Raw genomic sequence first — 19,726 nt, forward strand, 5'->3', positions numbered from 1 at the left:
AATCACTTGGCTCCATTACGTATGCCAGCCCCCAGCACCCATGGCACATTCAAGGGGGAGCTCAGTCAGCCTGCAAATGAGTTTCAGACTGAAGAAACCAACGTGCTCCACATGAGACAGGGAGCCACAAGCTCACAGACAGCACAAATTCTGCGTGTCCTACTTTTAGCTGTCTCAGCCTGATTTTCCAGAAGCATCAAGCCTTTAGAGGAGGTATTTGGTCATGCTCAGCATTTTTCTGAATGGATCTGAGGTGCTGCCAGCAAGGCAAATGCAGGGGAAATGCACCTAAAACTACTGAACCCCTTGCATAAATGTGGCCAAAAGGGGGAGTTTGCTCTGCTGCAGTCCCCCACTTCCCTCCTTGCCTGGCATTAAAAAACCCATTTCAGCCTGGGAAGACACTTGCAGCATTTACCCTGGAAATCCCTCTGGAGACAGAAAGCACTTAGCTTACCGCAGTGGAAATTTTGGCAGAGACACATAAAAAGATGCAGTTAATGTGCATGTTTACACACACTTTTTATAGAAATGAGCCTGAAATGGACTCAAGCCCCCCAACACGAACAAATCTCTGTGCAAGGCTGGATTTGGCATGGCTGGACCCAGGTCTGTGGGTCCTGAGGAGAAGCTGGGATATGAGAGGGACCCTCCTGGCCTGTGCCACCATCCCAAGGGCTCGCTGCTCTCCTGCTCCTTGGAGGTCCCCAAAATTAAAATTACCTTTTTAGCCTGAAGCGGATGCTGTGGCTGTGCTCTAGGATGGCCATCAGGGATTTCACATCATACTCCAGGGGTTTCTTAAAGCTGATTCCCTCAGGCAAGCCAGTCACTGCCAGCGAGCCTGGCTCTTTCAGGAACCTCTCGTAGGGCAAAGGGACCACGCTGCTCTTCCCCATGGCTTCACCTGGGGAGGGGACAGAGTTACACACTGACAAACCCCCTGTGCCCCTCACCATGGCTGAGCTGGGCTGGAGCACTAAATGGAAGAGCAAGAAATACCAACAGGATCACTTGGAGAAAAAACCCATTCCTACCTTCACACTTAGCATGCAAGGCACTCCAATTCCTTTCTAAAAGCACTAATTAATAAAAAAGCTCATAAAAGCCAATAAACAGATGTCTCATCATTCAGGTTTCACAGCAGAATCCTCAGTTGGGGTCACTTGGCACAAGCCTACCCCTGGGAGTGCCCAGCCATATGCCAGTGAGGTACATGGCCATCAGCAGGGTGGGAGGGAGCCAAGGGCTGACAAAGAAGGCAGAGGAGCTCACAATGATTTTTATCTCATGCTTACTGAGATATTCTGGGAACCTCATTTCGAGTCAGTTTTCTTATTTTACCTCCTGGAAGAACGGAAAACAGTTTGATTGCTGTTGCTGTCAAGCAGCTTTGATTCACTTTGACAGACAAGGAAAAAAAGCAAAATCAACAATCTCCCTCCATCCCACTATTCACAGACAGCTTGAACATTGACACATTTGACTGCACAGTCCCCTCCAGCTGCCCAGAACTCTCACCTGCTCCCTTCAACACTGGCAACACAGTCCCACCATGTGCCTCTGGCTCCATTTTACCTCTGCCACCAAAATTTCCCTAAGGAGTCAGGTACAAATTGCTTTTCCTTCCCTTGTAGCAGCATTGCCATTATATGGGGATTTTCTAAACCAGATAAATAGCCTGTGTGCCCAGACCAGGGCTGTCCTGCTATACTTTGCAGGCAAAACACCATCATAAAAACAGCCTGCTCTGAAGGATTTCAAAACCCTCAGGCAACTCTCTGGGGAAAAATTACTTTGGAAACCAACCCAAGCCACTGTGATCAATAAACATGGTGCTGAAAGCATGAAGCACAAGAAACAGCCATGCAGAAATGCAACCTGGCTGGCAAAGCAGTGTCCAGATGCAGAACATCTGGTGGCATGATACAGTGCCTGCACCTTCATCTCCAGGCTGAGGGGCAGACAGAGAAGGTTACAGGACCTTTAAGTTGTTGAGGGATTTTATACTGTGGATTTGCTTTCCAATCTTTTTTTATTCCCTTCTTCTTAAAAAAACCCAAACGATCTTACAGAAATACTGCAAATCTTAGGACTCTGCCAGCAAGTCCTTGCTAAAAGTGATTTCTTCACCATGTCCTTTGAAGGAATGCATTATAACTAACAATGTGCAACTTGCACGGGCCATTAAGGCTTCTTATAGGGAGGACTGATAATATTTTAATTAAGCAAATAACCAAAGTTTTAAAATAAGCCTTTGAACCATGAGTTTACTTTCTGCAAGCTGACAGTTTCCCTGCCCCAATGTGCAGCTCTCCACCTCCCTTCATCACCTCTCTTCATGACTGGGAGAAGCTCCCAATGTCCACAGTGGCTCCTTATCAACCCAATGCTCAAGAAATCCCCAAACATATTTTTATGAGGACTGTGTTATTGTCAAGGTGACCTTCAGAAGCCTTGCACTGCTGCACAGAGACTCATGGTTTGGCCAAAGAGACAATAATCATCATTAATGCCTGTTTAATAGAAGCCACTGGTAATCAGTCATCCTGTTGGTGCAGAGATTACCAGGCTCTGGAGGGAATCTTTTTGACTGAGCATTTTAAAAGATTTTTTGTTTCCAATCCTTATTGATGAAAGGATAAAAAAAAAAAAAAAACCTAAGAATTGTAATTGTTAAACTCTCACAGTCCTCTCAGTGTTACAAACAGAATCACCCTGGGGCATCTGCTGTCTCCTGTGTATTTCTCCCCACTCAACCAGGAGAGGCCTTTCCCAGTGGGAATGAAGGGAGGGGAGCAGCAGCTTTGTCAGGTTTCACCACAGAGAGGCTCAAGGATGGAAACAGCTGACATTACTGAAGCAGCAGCAGAAAGAAAGGCAGAATTACACCCAGTGCCAAAGCCAAAACTGCTGTCCCAGGGATGCTGGGCAGAGGACATGGCCAATGTGCCCCCACACACCTCCATACACCTTGAAACTGTAAAAAGCCTTACTAATCATCCAATGGATGGGCTGCCTTGTTTATAAAGCCCATGCAGATGCACGCTGATCAAGCTTTTCTAACGCAATTATGTATTTATTGTGTGTCATATTTTAATAATTCACATATTCCCAAGAGGACAGCAAAGTTTGGCACTGTACCTGCAGCAGGACAATGAGACCTGCAGCTTGGAGCAGCAAAAAACACCCTCCTCATTCTGTTCCCTTGGTTCTTCTGCACCATCCCTTCCTTCATCCTTGGGCCCAGCCTTTGGAAGGCAGCAATAGGATCTGATTGCTCCCATTAATGGGAATATTGCCTCTAAGTGGCTTCAGAAAATTTCAGTGACTCTCTGTCCCAGGGGAGAAGAGATGCCAGCTCCCTTTTCCTGTCTGTGAAGCTTGTGGAAGATGCCAGCAACAGCCAGCAGCAGCAAATCCTGCATGTGAGCCCAGTGTGGCTGGTGGCAGCTCCTGTTGTGTGGGAATGCCCATTCCCAGGTCACATCCACAACCAGGGAGCCCTGCACAGCCCCAGCAGGGCTCTACATGAATCTCAGATGGTGATGGGGAGCCAGAAACAAACAAACACCCAGTTCTGCAGCTGGTCCAGCCACAGGGCCTGCACTCCCTAAAGCATCACACAGAACTAACACAACCTCTCAGCAGCATGGGGGAATAACTGGGGCTCTGTTTTCCCAAGCCAGTTTTGCTTCTCCTACCCTGACTAGCACAGCTGCCAGGGGATAAGCCAGCAGCATGACCACTACTGCCAGCCACTCCACAGGGGTTCCAGTGCATCCTTGTCAGTGAGAAGAAGGTGCTGCTGCTGCTCAAGCCACTGCAGATTGGGCCTGGAAGGAGCTCTGCAACCCACTGGGTTCCATACCAGCAGCCATATGGTCATCTATATTTAATTGCAAAAGCTTTATTGCTGGGGATGATACATGTGCTGGAGCAGCACCACCTCGTCTCTGGAAGTTGGGGCTGCAGGGCCACATGCTAGAAAATCATCTGTTTTCTTCTTAAATAGACTTGCCAGGGAAAAGAGAGTGAATCTGAAGATCTCCAACACAGGGCTATGAAAGCTGCTGTGGATGCAGTGGCAGGGATAAAGGTGTGCATGGAAATCACATCAGAGGCTTCCCCTGGTCAGGGGACACAAAGGATGCTTCATTCAGCACAGGGATTTTTTTGGCTCAGTTTGGGGCACTGGAAAATGAAGAAGCAGTGGCCAAACCCCATCTCAATGCAGTGCTAACTCTGTACAGGAGCACATTTCACCATTTCACCTGGCACCTGCTCCCACACCGAGGAGCTGGCCTGGCATGAAAGCCACAGCTGGTGGCAGTGCTGGGCAGCTCAGTGAGCCCCAGGGACATTCCATATCCCCAAAGGGAAGCATGAAGGTTCTTACTATAAAGCACATCAAACACTTCCTCTACCATCTTCCTGAGGAGGTACACATCTGATCCCTGGTCCGGGGACACCCTGAGCACCCTTTGCCCGCACTCCTTTGCCTTCTTCTGCACCTCTGCGTCCTGCTCCTTCCTCTGCTGGATTCCTGAGGGGGAGAGGAGAAAACAGGAGTCACTGTGGGGACAATGCAAGTGTCCCAGCCCTCACACCCACCTCATGCCCCAGCTTGGATGATCCCAGCAGCCCCAACATGCAGGGAAAGGTACTGGCAATAGGCAGTGGTGCCAGCACTCATCCGGTGCCTGCCCCCTTTTCCCTGGCTTTTCCCACTCAGCCAGACTGAAACAGTTATGACTAATTGGGCAGTCCATTTCTAGTCTCTGGTTTCAATCTGCTTAGCCTTCAATCTCTCAGGAAAACAAAATCCGCCTTTCTTGGAGGCTTTTTTACCCTTCAGCATCACATAGCTCAGTAATACCAGCTATTTCCTGCTAATTTCCCCCTTTAAACTCAAATAAAGCATATCTTCAGCATTGACTTCTTTGCATCTCTAAATGCACAGAAAATTAAACACTACAAATGTATTATTGCTGTTCTATCCACAGTAATTTGCAAGGGATTTTCGGTGACAAAGGACTAATTCCTTCATCATCCTCGACAGACTCCTACTGGCAGTCAGGCCTGGATACTGCCTGGGTGCTCAAGGAGCTCACAGATCCTCCTGTGGAAAAAGTCCATGGCTGGGACATCACAGGGAGTGCTCAAGAGCAACATGAGACACACACAGAACTGGACACAGCAAAGTAAACAGCCATGCCACCCCTGGAAAGCTCCACATGCCTCCCACAGCATGGCAAAACAGGCCCTGGAAAACTTTTTTGGGATGTTTTACCAAGGTTGTGAAATGCATCTGCATCATCCAAGTGCTGCCTCTCCCTCCTCCACTGACATTTATTCTGATCACTGTCAGTTCCCCCCTACATCATGAGAGGCAGGACCAGAGGCTCAGATAAAGGAGGGTGCTCTGTGTCCCAGAGAGATAAGAGGCTTCTTACATCTCCAAGTGATGTCTGCTTTAGATTAATTCCCATCTTTCTAATAGTGCAGCAAGAAATCAGAGGCACTTCCAGGGATATTTTCCACTGTGTGCCAGTTGTAAGGGCTTTATGGAGTGGAGTTGAGTCTGGGCCTGTATAATTCAAGACAGAGTTATCACATTTCACCCTGTCTGCAGCATCATCCCCTTTACTCAAACCCCATCCTCAAGACTGCTGTTTTCAACCAGACATGACTATTTCTTTTTGACAAAAGTATAAATGAAACCAAAGAGAGGGGAATCAGGATCTAGTGCCAGGTGCTTTGCCCCTGCACAGCAGCAGGGCATCAACCAGGATGTATCATGGAATCAGAGAACAAGTTTGGGTCAAAAGAGACCTTAAATCCCATCTGATTCCACTCCCCTGCCATGGGCAGACACCTTCCACTAAACCACATTGCTCCAAGCCCTGTACAGCTTGGCCTTCAACACTTCCAAAGATGGAGCAGCTGCAGCTTCTCTGGGCAACCAATCCAAATAGCTCCTAACACCCAAAAGAAGAATTCCTTACTAACACCTAACCTAAATCTCTCCCATTTTAGTTTAAAATTATTATTCTCCCTTGTTCTATTCATTATCTGCCTGGGCAAAAAGTCATTCTCCCTCTTTTAGGTACTGGAAGGGGCTCTCAGGATTCTCTTCTCCAGACTGAAGAACCTCTCTCAGCCTGAGGAAACACAAGGGAGTTCCCTCCCTTTGGCCACCCCATTGCCATCTACATCTTGAGGGTGGTGGGAAGAGAAAGCAGAGCTGCCCATGAATGTAGGAAACATCTCCTGCAGAACATAGGGGAGGATAACTAACCAGGATGTGAGAGGATGGAATAGTAGAGTTGGCCAGCAGCTGCCCAGGGCAGCAGGATGAGGGGCTGGGCAGAGCCATGGCAGAGAGCTGCTCCTGTAGAGCCATGCACTGAACAACCCAGTGACCTGGGCAGCTTCAGGTGTCACCAGAGCAAACCCTTCCTGAACAATCTCTCCAATGGATTAAGCACCCATGTGGTTTCTATCAACACCATGTATTTCTCTCCACTGACATCCCACCATAGAACAGATTTGGGTCTGGTGTCCTCAGCACCACCAAAACCAGATCCCATTCCAGTTTCTACACTGAGTGAGGAAAGCAGAAGTTAGCATGCTGGGGATGATGCTGTCCAAGAAACAAGGTCCACATTCACAGAATGGCTCCCACCCTCCCTTCAGCTCCCAGACTGTTTTTTGGAAACTGGCAGAGGTACAGAGCTGGGACAGAAGGTCTGCCACACACAGGTATCCCTGAGACCCTTGGTGAATCTGATCTGAGACTGGGGGAACACAGCACCTGTTCAAGATATCCTGTCACCACTGCTCATCCCTCAAAAACACAAGCAGCTCCACAACAACAACCAATCCATTCCTGTTTTTCCAAAACCAGGAAAAAAAGCCTTGGACCAAGAAAATCTTTCTGCTCCTGGGAGGATCACCAGGACAAACTATTTCTGCTAAGTCCTCAAAAACCAGTGCCGGAGGCTAACAGCAGCAGGGCAGCAGAGCAGCCATCCAGCCCTGAGCCACCGAAGGGAAGGGAAGGGAAGGGAAGGGAAGGGAAGGGAAGGGAAGGGAAGGGAAGGGAAGGGAAGGGAAGGGAAGGGAAGGGAAGGGAAGGGAAGGGAAGGGGCTCTGGCTGAAGCTCCCTCCCAATTCCTCCATCACTTCAAACACCCCTCATCCCCACGGACTGACAGACAGCACTGCAGTGCCCACTCTGTGCTCAGTAGGAGTCACAGCTGGCACAGCTGGAGCTCCAACCTTGGCATGGGAGATGGTGCAGGTGCAGATACTCACTGCAAAACTTCTGGAAGTCAGCCTGGAGCTCCTTGCGGGCGCTGAGGAAGACCCTTCCCTTCTCAGTGCCCAGCACGAAGGCGCTCTCCTCGTGCACGGCGATGCAGGCGACCTCCGCGTTCAGCTTGGACAGCGCCGAGCACTGTTGGAGGCACCAGGTCAGCACAGCACAGCTGGGGCAGCTCCTTCCCACTCCTCCTTCCCATCCCTGCCATCTCCCAGTGGGTTTTATCCTTCCCACCAAAAAGATCCTCCCATCAAAAGCAGTGTTCTGGTTTGTGTCAGAATTTCATGGGTTTACGGCGCCGCCTAAAAAATTTCGGTGACTTTACAGCTCTACAAAAATACCCAGCTGGAAAACAAGAGCTATTTACCCATCGTTTTATTTCACTTCTTCCTAGCCTAAAAATAAACATTTTATTGCATTTCTTTAAAAGAAAACATTCCTGTAAAAAAAAAAAATCTAACAAAAAATCCACACCACAACCGATAACAATTTGCATTTTTCCACCAGCTCTAATGGAATAAGGAACACGGGAATCTTATTTCAGCTGCAGAACACTAATATGGTCAAAGTCCAGATTAGTGGAACGATTCTTCTTGTACAGTTATGCAAAACAACAAAGAGATGGAAAAAACTTCTTCCATTAATCCATTTTATGTAACATGCCCTTCCTGCTCTACATAATACACATGTATATGAATTTTTATTAGTATTTTTTATATTATAATAGTTACTCAGTGCTAGCAGCCTGAGTCATATTCCTATAGCTACAGCACTGGTGCTAGGTAGATGCTATCCCCAGGTCATCATTTAAATGGGTAAAAAAGGGGGAATTTTCCCAGCATCAGCCCTGGTCAGGCACATCAACAACCCCACAGAGGAGCTGGAGGATGGCAGCCACGGAGGGAGCAGGAGAGCAGGGCAGTTACATGGACCAACCCACCTAAGCTACCTCCAGCTCCCTGCACACACCTGCAATGAGCTTCACTTGTGTGGGCTTAAACCAGCTTCTCTGCTGGGTCATTTCACCTCCTGCTCACCTGCTTCAAGGAGGCATTGAATCAAATCACACAAAACAGATATTTTTAAGAATCCTCCTTTCAAAACCCAGTCGCAAAGACAAGTATTTTGCTCAAAAAGCCCAACACTCAAAAAATAAACACAAAAACTAAGGTGTGTGAGATTTGGGTGCAGAACAAATCCAAACCCTAAGCCTGCTTGGTGACATGCATGTGGCCCTGTGGTTTATTTACCAGGCAGCTCAGTGAGCACAGAGCCTGCCACTCTGAAGGGCTGGGATAAAGGCTGAATTTCAGGAGCAGCTTGGCTCCCTGGCCCCTGTGTAAGCTCCTAACAAGGACTGCATAATAATGAATATTCGTTAAGAAGCCAAACTATGGTAACATAATTTGTTGTACAGGATGGCAAGTATATAAATCATCAAAGCTGCTTGGGGTGTGTAGGCTCCAGGGAACCTGCTCCTTAGTGGGGTGGTGATGTCAAAGAGAAGGAAATTGGTATTAATGAAAAAAACCTCTACCTGCATAGAGAGGAAAACATATCCTAGATAAATGCATTACATATGACTTGACTTTAAAAAGAGAGAGCTATTTAGCACATCTCATTGCATTAGACATTTGTTACTACACATCCTCTTTCCCTTATTGATCACATTCACAGTTAAAAATAAGATTAGCTCTGGTCCATGAGACTTAATCCAGACAGTTATCTTGTTTATGTAAGCACGGCTGACTTAGGCAAGGCTTCCACTGGGAATTCTACGTCAAAAGATATGAAAGTTATTTTCTTTGTTCTCAGAGATAAAAAGCCATTGTTCTGCTGTTGTGTAAATGCTCACGGTAACATTGGTAAAACAGCAAGAAAAAAAAAGCCAACCACCCTTCAGCCAGTTGATACCAACATAAATATTAATGGGAAAACAATACACATCTGAGATTAACTTGTGCTGACTTTATGATCCTTATGGCTGTCAGGGCAGGAAAGGGTTTTTATTTCTCAGCAGTTCCCTGGGCTTTCCAGCAGCAGAAGAGAGCGGGATGAGCTCACCAGGCATCGTGTGCCAGCCCTGCACCCAGACAGCCTTGCTAAATGGAGGCCAAAGGAGGGAGGGGGATGGGGACAGGGGTGCCACCAGCCTCTTACCATGGAGTCTAAGGCAGACACTAAGCTGGTGATGATTTCGTCTCTCTGGGGAAAAACCATATTCCATTGGTCAGCTCTGGAGGTGGGGAGTGTCACATCTAAAGGCTTCCCTGCCAAGGCCATATTCACCTGAAAACAGAAAAAAAAAAATGAAAGAGCTGTGTATCACTGTTACTAACAGAGAGCTGGAGCTGAGCACCACCAGAGAAACTTCACTTCCATTGTGTGGTACAGGAGCAATGCTGGCACAGGAACACAGGGGAAACTGAGGCATGCAGAGAGGCCACAGCAGCCTGAGCCCCACAATCCCCATGAGTCCTTTACTAAAGGCAGATAACTGCAGGAGCTGCTGAGCTGTAATCAAACCCTGGAGCCAATGCTGTGTGCACCAGCAGTGGCCAGATCACCTCTGCATTTGGAGCTCACCCTCGAGGAGATGCCACCACCATGGGACCAGCTGCATGGTGGGACACCCCAGATTGCAGCCTGTGGCCATGCAAGGCAGAGGATGTGGTGCTGAAGTGGGCACAGAGCACTCTGATGGCAGCTGTGAGCAGGGGGTGATGGCTTTGTCCCCACAAAGACACCGTGCTGACTGTCCTTGTGCCTCCTGCTCTAAATCCCGGGCAAGAGCAGAGCCTGCCACCCAAAGTGTCCCTGAAACAGGTCAAAGTCACACAGTGCTCTGAGATGCAGCTCATGGCAAGGGATTCCCTAATGAAATCACCCCACTCTGCAGCTCTTGTGTCAGGGGGAACAGGACAAGATGTAGTGCAGAGACCACATACCTGAAAAAAGGCTCAGCCCAGAATCTCCATCCCCCACAGCCAAATGGGATAAAATGCTGTGACCCAGCCACAATGCAGCAGCAGCACCAGGCTCCTGCACCTCAGTGTTCATGTCTCATCTCTACTCATGGTAATGCCAGTGCTGCAGGAACACTGAGGCAAGGTGTCACCCCCAAAACACCCATGCTGGGACACCCACACTCGAGACAGCACCACCCCCAGCACCCAACACATCCCTCCCAGCTACCACCCCTCCATCTGCAGGGCACTGCTGCAGCACCCAGCCTTAGTCCTGCCAATAAAGGGCAGCAAGTTAGCTCATAAACCACTTGAACCAGATCATAAATCATGTGCTCACAAATGGATGAAGGAGGCTAGAGAATCCTTAACAAGGCTGGATGGGCAGAAGGTGGGGAATATAGATGAAGCTGCCTGCACATAACTCAATTTACCACTCAGTCAATAACCACAGCTGCCCAGCCTCACTGAAAACACAGCTTAAAGGCAACAGCAAATCCCCAAATTCACCTTCCTGCCCTACTTTGCACCTGTGCCCAAGCAGAAGGGATTTGAATGCAAAGCAGAGCTGTGCTGCCCCGTGAAATTGGGGAAATGGTGGAGTTTGGCCCAAAATAACAAGCTCCCCCAAACTGGCATTTCTGCAGGTGCCTGAGTACACACATGTTATGAAAGAATCACAGAATGGTTTGGGTTGGAGGGCATTTAAAGCCCATCTCATTCCTACCCCCTGCCATGGCAGGGACACCTTCCGCAGTCCCAGGTTGCTCCAAGCCCCATCCAACCTGTCCTTGAACACTTCCTGGGTGGGACACGCACAACTGCTCTGGACAAACTTTTATAAGGGTCTGCAATAAGCTAATGAAGAGGGGAGAGAAATCCCATTAACCAATAATGACTGAATTTCAGGAATTGCTCTGGATGAGCCCTCCAGGTTTTTCCCCATGTTGCCAGCTCCTGAAAGCAGCCAAGCAATGCTGGGGCTCCACTGGCACCTGCAGATGGCAGAGCTGGAACCTCAGCCACACTAACAACCATCCAGGAAAATCCTTTTCCACCCATCTGACACTTTCTAACAAAGCTGTTGGGCATCTCCTCCACGATAATCTTGGGGGGAAGGAACCTGGCCTAAACAGGCATCAGGAAATAAAGCAGGAAACTGAACATATGGTCCTGCAGCTGGGCACAGACCCCAGGTGTCCCCTGCTGGGGACAGGTCTCTGCCAGGCACCTCCAGCTTTACCATCACAGCAACACCAGGAAGCTCTGCTCCAGCCCTGCAGCTTGTGCATGCAAGGGTGGACAGACAGACAGATAGACAGACAGACAGACAGACAGACAGACAGACAGGAGCCCATTCATCTGCAAGCTCCCAAGCAGCTCTGCAGGAGCAAGGAACTTGGAATTCCCTATTTTCATGGATGCTGGGCTAAAAAGAGGTGCCTTGTTGCAGTTGGCACAAAACAGGGAGGTGCTGGTGGTGCCACCAAGCTGAGCTGGGCACAGCCACTGCCCTGCTCCAGGGAGCATCACTCCCTTCCTCACTCCCCCAAGAACTTGCTTAGAAAACAGCAAATTTTGCTTTTAAAAACAGCAAAGTTTTGGATGCCTGTACATGTTTCTGAGTGCCCTATTTATTACTAAATATGTCTGTTGTCACATGGACATTCTGCTGCCTTCTAGCAGCACTTTGGAGAAGCAGTCCCTGCCTTGGTGGGGCTGGTTGCATCCACTCAGAGAGCTGCACCAACCTGCTCAGCCATGGCCTCCCACAGGAATCAGCACTTCCAGGGAAGAGATGCTCCTCTCTTGGCTGCAAAAAGCAAAGCCACAAGCTGGGTCTGGCTGCAGAGAGGGAACCAATAGGAAATGCAGGGATAACATCAATGGGAAACGGGGCAAGGTACCTGCATCCCCTTCCTGTCCTGCAGGAGATTGGGACAAAAAGAATCCCTTTCTCCTGGCTGATTGTTTAATAAGTACAGCAAGAATCACTCAAGAAGAAAAAAAAAAAAAAAAAAAAAAAAACATAACAAAAAGATGACTCAAGTAACACAATGGGATTTTAAGGGAGGGGGGGGGACAATATTCCAGTAAAGCTTTTAATCATTTGTGGTCACAAAGAGCATGACAGTGGATTTAAGGAAGGGATGGAATAAAAGGGAGGAAAGAAAACTTCACCAGCAAGTGCTAGGCTTATTTAAATCAAATTAAGACACAAGGCTTGAAGTTGTTTGTCTAATTAAAGGGAAAGTCCTCTTTAGGAAAACTAGGGTAAACCATTCTTACAGCACTTCAGGCTGGCAGCAGGGAGCAGGGTGGGCAGGATGGGTGCAGAGCAGCCTGTCCTACTGAAACCCCACTCTGGGACACCCCCAAAGGGTTGGTGTCACCTTCCCCAGGGGTCCTGCTCCTGGGACACCCCATCACACCTCTGCAAACTGAGCCTCAGCCCCAGGAGCAATGGGGACCACTGCTCAAGGACCATCACACCACTGTCACGGGGCCAAAGCAAATATTTGCACATTGTTTTAACATTTTTTAGGGGTTTTTGTAAAAAAAAAAGTTATCAAATTTTATTATTTTTTAATTATTTCTCATCCACAAAGTAATCTCAGGGGAAGAGGGTGGTGTGCAACAGCTGGCACAGGATGTCATCTCCTGCTTGGCTCTTACAACATCTCCCTTGATAATCCTGGGAAAGATTAGAAACTTGGCCCCGGGGCAGTTTCACTCATGAATCACCTGAGCTGCAGCAAAGGGAAAGCCAGGCAGGCTCATGAACTCCTGGGGAATGGGCCAGGGCCCCCCAGCCCTGCACCCACAGCAGCCACATCCCCTCACCAGCCCCTCTAATGTTTCCATGGAGCAGCTGGGGAAAAAAAATAAGAAAAAAAAGAGGAAAGAAGAAAACTGACCATTGCACTGGTCCTGCCCACAGCTCCACACAATAGTGGCAGGAAATTATCCACTTATTCATTTTTCCAGGAAAATTCTAGCTGTTGCCTCAGTGGTTCTGATGAGATGGTGGGAGGCCCAAATGAACCAAACCCAGTTCCAGCAAAATAAAAAAATATATATACATTATAATTATAATTATATTATCTTAGGTGCCTGGTGAGCTGGAGCCATTTGAGCAAAAAGCCCTGGAAACCCCAGCAAGGGCAAAAGCTGAGGTAGGGACCAGGCTTGAATTTCCATTTGTGTTTTTTTCTCATTGCTTAAGCAAGAACTGCTATCAGAGGAGCAGATGTGACCAAGGAGCACTGTGACAGGGCCCCATGTTTGCCAACAGCTGTCCTTGGGTTTTCTGCTGCAGCAGTGGGGATACCTGCTCCACATGGGCAATTTGATTTAACCCACCTGTCCTGCCCAGCTAAACCCTAAAATCCCTTACAGCTAACTCAGTGCCAGCCTTCAGCCTCTGTGGCCACACCATCATCTCCATCTCAGGCAGATCATGCCCATGCCAGGATGGTTTGCTGTGTCCCTAAGAGGTGGTTGGTGAGTGCTCCATGAGCACCAATGGCAGTGGAACAGCAGATACAACTGTGCTCCAGGGCACTCACAAAATGCCCAGAAATACCCTCAGCTGTCTGAACACCCTGAAAAGCCCTAAGCCATGCCCTGTGTGTGGGTGCCCTGCAGCACAGCTCTCCTGCGACAAGAAAGGAGCTCTGGGTTTTGAGGGAGCCCAGGCGCCATGCTGCAGCATCTGCTGAGGACACATCTGAGCCCCTAAATGTGGGTGTCCAGGCACCCCCAGCCCCAAACCTGGTCAAACTGCTGCCACATCTCTCCACACATCCAAAAATTCCCTTTTATTTTGCTACTTTTCACAGAATCACAGCATGAATTAGGTTGGAAAAGACCTTTAAGATCATCAAGTCCAACCTATGACTTGACACCTCCTCATCAACTAAACCATGGCATTGAGTGCCACATCCAGTCTTTTTTTAGACACAGCCAGGGACAGTGACTCTACCACCTTCCCCAGGCAGACAATTCCAGTATCCAATCACTCTTCTGTGAAGAATTTTTTCCAGATATCCAACCTAAACTTCCCCTGGTACAGCAAAAGACTGTGTCCTCTGATTCTGTCAGTGCTGCCTGGAGAAAGAGCCCAACCCCACCTGGGCACAGCCACCTTTCAGGGTGTTGTAGAGTGATGAGGGCACCCCTGAGTCTCCTTTTGTCCCGGCTGAGCACCCCCAGCTCCCTCAGGGGTTCCTCACAGGGTTTTTGTTCCCAGCCCCTCTCCAGCCTCGTTTCCTCCTCTGGATGTGCTCCAGCCACTCCATGTCCCTCCCAAGCTGAGGGGCCAGAGCTGGACACAGCACTCAGGTGTGCCCTCAGCAGTGCCCAGTGCAGTGCCCAGTGCTCCCTGCTCCTGCTGGCCACACCATTCCTGATCCAGGCCAGGAGCCATTGGCCTTCTTGGCCACCAGGGCACTCTGCTGGCTCACGTTCAGTCACTGTTGAGCAGCACCCCCAGGTCCCTTTCTGCCTGGGCACTGTCCAGCCACACCATCCCCAGCCTGGAGCATTGCAGGGGTTATTGTAGCCAAAATGCAGGACTGGCACTTGGATTTGTTAAACTTCATCCTATTGGACTCTGCCCATCCCTCCAACCATTCCAGTCTCTCTGCAGAGCCCTCTTACCTTCCAACAGATGGACACATGCTCCCAGCTTGGTGTCACCTGCAGATTTACTAGTGAAAGACTCAATTCCCTCATCCATGTCATCAATGAAAACATTGATCAGAGCTGGTCCCAGCACACAGCCTGGGGGACACCACTGGTGCCTGGCCCCAGCTGGATGCAGCACCATCCCCACCACTCTCTGGGCCCATCCAGCCAGGGCTGAACCCAGCACAGAGTGCTCCTGTCCCAGCTCTTCCAGGACTGAAAGGTGTCAAGCCTATATCAGCTTTTCAAGGTGATACCTTTATCCAAAGACTGAAAGCAGCAGAGCTGGGGGGCAAACACCCTCTGGGGCAGTCTGGGTCACAGTGATGCCAGCACAGTGAGGATGCAAACACTGCTTTGTGCTGCATCCCCACTGAGCCTATAGCTCTCACCTCACTGCCCATTGGCTCTCCCAAACCCTGTATCTCCCCTCCCTGCTTCCTTCCATATGGGTAGTACAGGGCAGAGCAAGCTCTCATGACCAAACACATCCTTCCGTGTTTTATTTTACCCACAAATGCCAAGGCACCTGCTGGAAAAGCTCCTCACACACACAGGGGCACTGCAACGTTCACCAGCATTGCTGCCTCAGCTCTGCTTTCCTGGATAATCTGGCACCTGCTGTGGTTTAGTCCCCCTTATAAAAGAAGCAAAGAGCAAACTGGGGGCTCCCACAGGGAAAAGTGTCTACCACAGGAATTTCACTCTCCATCTCCAACCAGGGCATAGCACTCTGCAGCCACCTTGATTTCCTTCAGCCTAGCCTAGGTGCATATCTTAATAATAACATAATAAAATTATAGCAGGCTTCTGTCTAGTGCAAAGAGAGATAGAAGAGGATCAAGTGCCCTTCAGAAGCTGTATCTCATCTCCCCCAGGATAAACACTTCCATGGCATGGCAGCTGCAGGGGGATCACTGTGCCTGTGGAGCTCCAGCAGCACTGCTTTCAGCTCCAGACAAGTTTCCATGCTGCAATCTCACAGCAGGCAGGCACAGAAGCTCTTGCTTCCAGCAACTGTTTCTTCCTTTAATAAAGAAATTTTAAAGAAAAACAAGGCGGAAAAAAAGTGTTAATTGGAGCATTCCCACCATGGCAGGGAGGGATGCTGAAAACACTTTGCATGGAAAGCTGAACCCTGCCCCAGCAGCTCTGTGTGAATGGCTGGGGTCAGCAAGGCCAAGATGAGCTTCAGGGTGGCTGGGGGGTGAGCAGAACCACCCAGCCTCAGGGACCCGGGTGCCTGCACAGCTCCCAGAGCTGAGCCTCCCTGCCCAGGGGGATGCCCAGCCCCAAACTCTGCCTGCAGCAGGGAGCTCAGCACCCCTTCCCACACAAACCCCTCTGCTTGGCCGTTCCTAGAAGGAGAAACACAGCTCCAGCACCTCCAACGCCAGGGCTCAGGTTGCACTTCCCAGAAGCAAGTGGCATGGGGAAGCCAAAATTAGCAGGCTGATAATTCCAGCCCTTGGTACATCCCCTGGGCTGGTGGAAGGTGTCCCTGCCCATGCCGGGGGTGGGGTGGAACGAGGTGACCTTTAAGGTCCCTTTCAAACCACATGATTCCATGGATGTAGAAGGATCCCCAGCTCCTGCACCACCATCACTGCTGGTCATTGCAAGAAGATGATGGCAAACCATGCTCAGTGGAAAAAAAATGAGGTGAAACGACCTCAGAAGCCATGGGACAACCTGCAAGGCAGGTTTTGGGATTGCACCAGCCTTCCCAGCCCTGTACCCCCCTTGCACCCCTCCATCAGCACTTGGCCCCCACCTTGCATGCCTGAGTGGGTGCTGGAGCAGGGGAAGGCAAGCAGACTCTGCTCCCTGCTCTGGTTCAGCAGTGCACACACTAACACTGGGGTTATTTAAAGCCCAGTTTTAACAGCATTCAGCTCCTGGTTGCGTGATCAGGATAAAAAATCGCAATCCTAATTCCTGGCCCCCGGTGCCTATGGCAACTGGTATCCGTCTCCTTGGAAACTAATCTCGTGGTATTTGAACAATGTACCAAGGGCCTTTAATCTCCCAAAGACTGTAAATCTTTATTCTAGCCTGCTCTCTTCCTACCCCAAGAGCCAATATAAAAAGCCTGTTGTTTTCCATGAAATAACTAAGAGCCTAACTTGAATTTTGTATTACACAGACACATGCTTTTTAGCTTCTTAAAAATATTTTTTCTCCCCACTAAATTAAGGAAAAATCCCATATATATGATGCCCCTGGTGTTGCAGCCCTGGCCCCACACCTTGGCAGGGGGTTTGCTTTCTCTGAACAGCGCTCAATGCCATATCCTGGCTCTTGCCTCAACTGGCACGTCCACCTTGTCTATCTAACCAGACATTGCTCTAGATTATCATTATCATTATTAATTTTTTTTATTAATTATTATCCAGCAAAAGGCTACTCAAACTGCAAGGCTACTCAAGCAGCACCAACTCATTGCTGGGGACAATGAGTCCACAAGGGCTGGCCAGAGGATGCTCCATCCCCGTCCCCCAAAAGCTGTTGGGCTCCTCATGTTGCTCCTCAGCGCTCAACCCCAATGCTTTTTTCTTTTGCAAAGCTGCAGTTGATGGCAACAGCCCCTCCCCAGCTCCCAGACAGTGCTCATCACCCACTTTCTGCTCTGCACAGGCAATTAGTTTGCTCTGCATAAGGTGGTCCCTGACAGAGAGATGCCACATAATCTCATTATGTTTAATTTTATCTCTAGTATTTCTCTCTGGTTACTGGTGTCTCAGCACTGAGTATTCCGTGCGTTACAGGATGGGCTGTTTGCTAATCCAGGCTGGCTACACAAATAAACTCATTAAAAAAAAAATAAAATGGCTTTTTAAATGAGGATGAAAGGAGGCTCAGAGATGGGAGCATCCCATTCCCTGAGTTTCCCATTCCTGTCTGCTCCCCGCTCCTTTCTCCCTTATTTTATTTTATTTTATTTTATTTTATTTTATTTTATTTTATTTTATTTTATTTTATTTTATTTTATTTTATTTTATTTTATTTTATTTTATTTTATGGGATGAGTCACAAAGGTGAGAGCAGGTCCTGGGTCACCCCCACCCCAGAGCTGTGAGCACGCGTGCAGAGAGCCATTGCCACCCGCAGCCCTGGTGCCTGCCCAGAGCCGGGCACCCAGCACAGGGCAGTGACTCACGCTGGCAGAGCAGCAGCCCTGGGTGAAGCCAAGCCTGCCCCCGCCCTGGTGTGACCCGTCGGGTGAGGCAGGCACTGACAGCGCTGCCTGGGAGCTGCAGCCAGCCAGGATCCCCATTTCCTGCCCAGGCAGCCTCTGGCCATGACACCAGCCCCAAACAAACCCTGCCCTTTCCCATGCAAACCCTGCCAGGGCTCAGTGCCACTGCTGCAGTCAAACTGCTGTGGGTGCCATGGCTCCCACCAACCCCAGGCAGGGACATCACCTTCCATGGCAAGGCAAGACAGGGAAGCCACTGGGGATGGCAGAGGCAGCATCCCACCCGGGACAGCAACACCAGATCCTGCTCTGCAGCTGGTGGAGCAAGGTGTCCCCACCAGTGTGGGGAGATTCTCCAGTGGATGGAGAATGGATGTCTCCCCCCCAGCTCCTGTGGGGAGATTCCCCAGTGTCCAATTCATCTCAGGTATACCCCACAAGATTGCCCCCACGTTCACAAAGGCTTGGCTTTTTGAACACTGAGCCCTGAGTGCCATAAGCCCAGCTGTGCTGATGGGGACAGATGGATGGGACAGACTCACATACAGAGAGTTGCTGTCCCAGCAACACCTCTGCCCCTGGGGGCTCTGAGGAACCAACACTGGTGCCTTCACCTGGGCAGGACAGCAGAGCCCTGGAGGGGTTTGCTGTGTGCCAGGGTCTCTCTGGCGCTCCCAGAGGGATTGGGGTGGGGAGTGTGCCAGCCTAGGGCAGATGCAGCAGGAGTGGCTCTGATGACAGCCCTGATCCCAGGCGGGCCCCAGGGAGCCCTGTGGGGATGGCTCCAGGCTGGCCGGGATCTGGCCCCAAAACAAGCCAGGTCCTCTCCCACGTGTTCCTGCTGGGAGTCACGTCAGGACAAGGTGACCTGGCTGTTGATGCCTCCTCCTTCCAGGACTTGTCATCACTCAGGCTCGAGCCTGGGACAGCATTTCCCTTCCCTGACACCTCAACCCACCCCAGAGCCCTTCTTTCCCAGGGAGAAACTGGCCCAGACCAGCCCTGGTCCCTATAAACCCAGTTTGCCAGCGGGTCAGCTCAGCTCCCTGAACCTGCAGCCCCCAGCCCTGCCCCTGTCCTCTCACACTGTTTTGGAAAGGATTAGCCAAGGAAATCATTGGCAGAGGTGTCCCCCAACACCATGGGGCCAGCAGAGCCCAAGGTCTTGCAGAAACACATGTTCCCTCCTGCTAAATTCCAGCTTAATTCTCATTTCCATTGTGTTATGAAATACATTATCTATTGAAACTAAGTCAACAGTTGTTTGCATTTACGTGTAAACACAGTGAATATTAGGAGCAGGGCCAGCATTATATTTGCATCCAAAATGCTGCCTGCACTGCTCTCTCTCCCTGGCTCTTCTCCATTTTTGCAGCTAAAGACACAAGGATGCAGGAGATGGTGAAACCCAAGACCAGAGCAGCCCAAGAAGCAAGAAACCCCTTGTTTTCCTCTCTCTATTTTTATTTTTCTGCAGCAGGAGAAGAAACATCCTCTTAAGCCCCCATACCACATCGACATACACACCCCTTCATCTCAGGGCCA

The 19,726-nt window shown here is 49.6% G+C and overlaps 1 protein-coding gene across 4 annotated transcripts in view; it reads right to left on the reverse strand.

Moving 5' to 3' along the window:
• GTF2IRD1 (GTF2I repeat domain containing 1) overlaps positions 1–19,726 on the reverse strand; it is a 71,894-nt gene that overhangs the window by 41,429 nt on the left and 10,739 nt on the right. For all 4 annotated transcript variants that reach the window (XM_058037523.1, XM_058037521.1, XM_058037522.1 and 1 more), the window contains exons 2-5: positions 9,488–9,616; positions 7,321–7,462; positions 4,400–4,546; positions 724–907 (exon numbers count right to left, since the gene is read on the reverse strand). In XM_058037523.1, the coding sequence (XP_057893506.1) occupies positions 724–907; positions 4,400–4,546; positions 7,321–7,462; positions 9,488–9,610 (596 nt within the window). In that variant the 5' untranslated portion in view covers positions 9,611–9,616. The remainder of the gene's footprint in view (positions 1–723; positions 908–4,399; positions 4,547–7,320; positions 7,463–9,487; positions 9,617–19,726) is intronic.

This window comes from Melospiza georgiana, chromosome 19, assembly GCF_028018845.1.
Source record: "Melospiza georgiana isolate bMelGeo1 chromosome 19, bMelGeo1.pri, whole genome shotgun sequence".
Taxonomy (NCBI): Eukaryota; Metazoa; Chordata; class Aves; order Passeriformes; family Passerellidae; genus Melospiza; species Melospiza georgiana.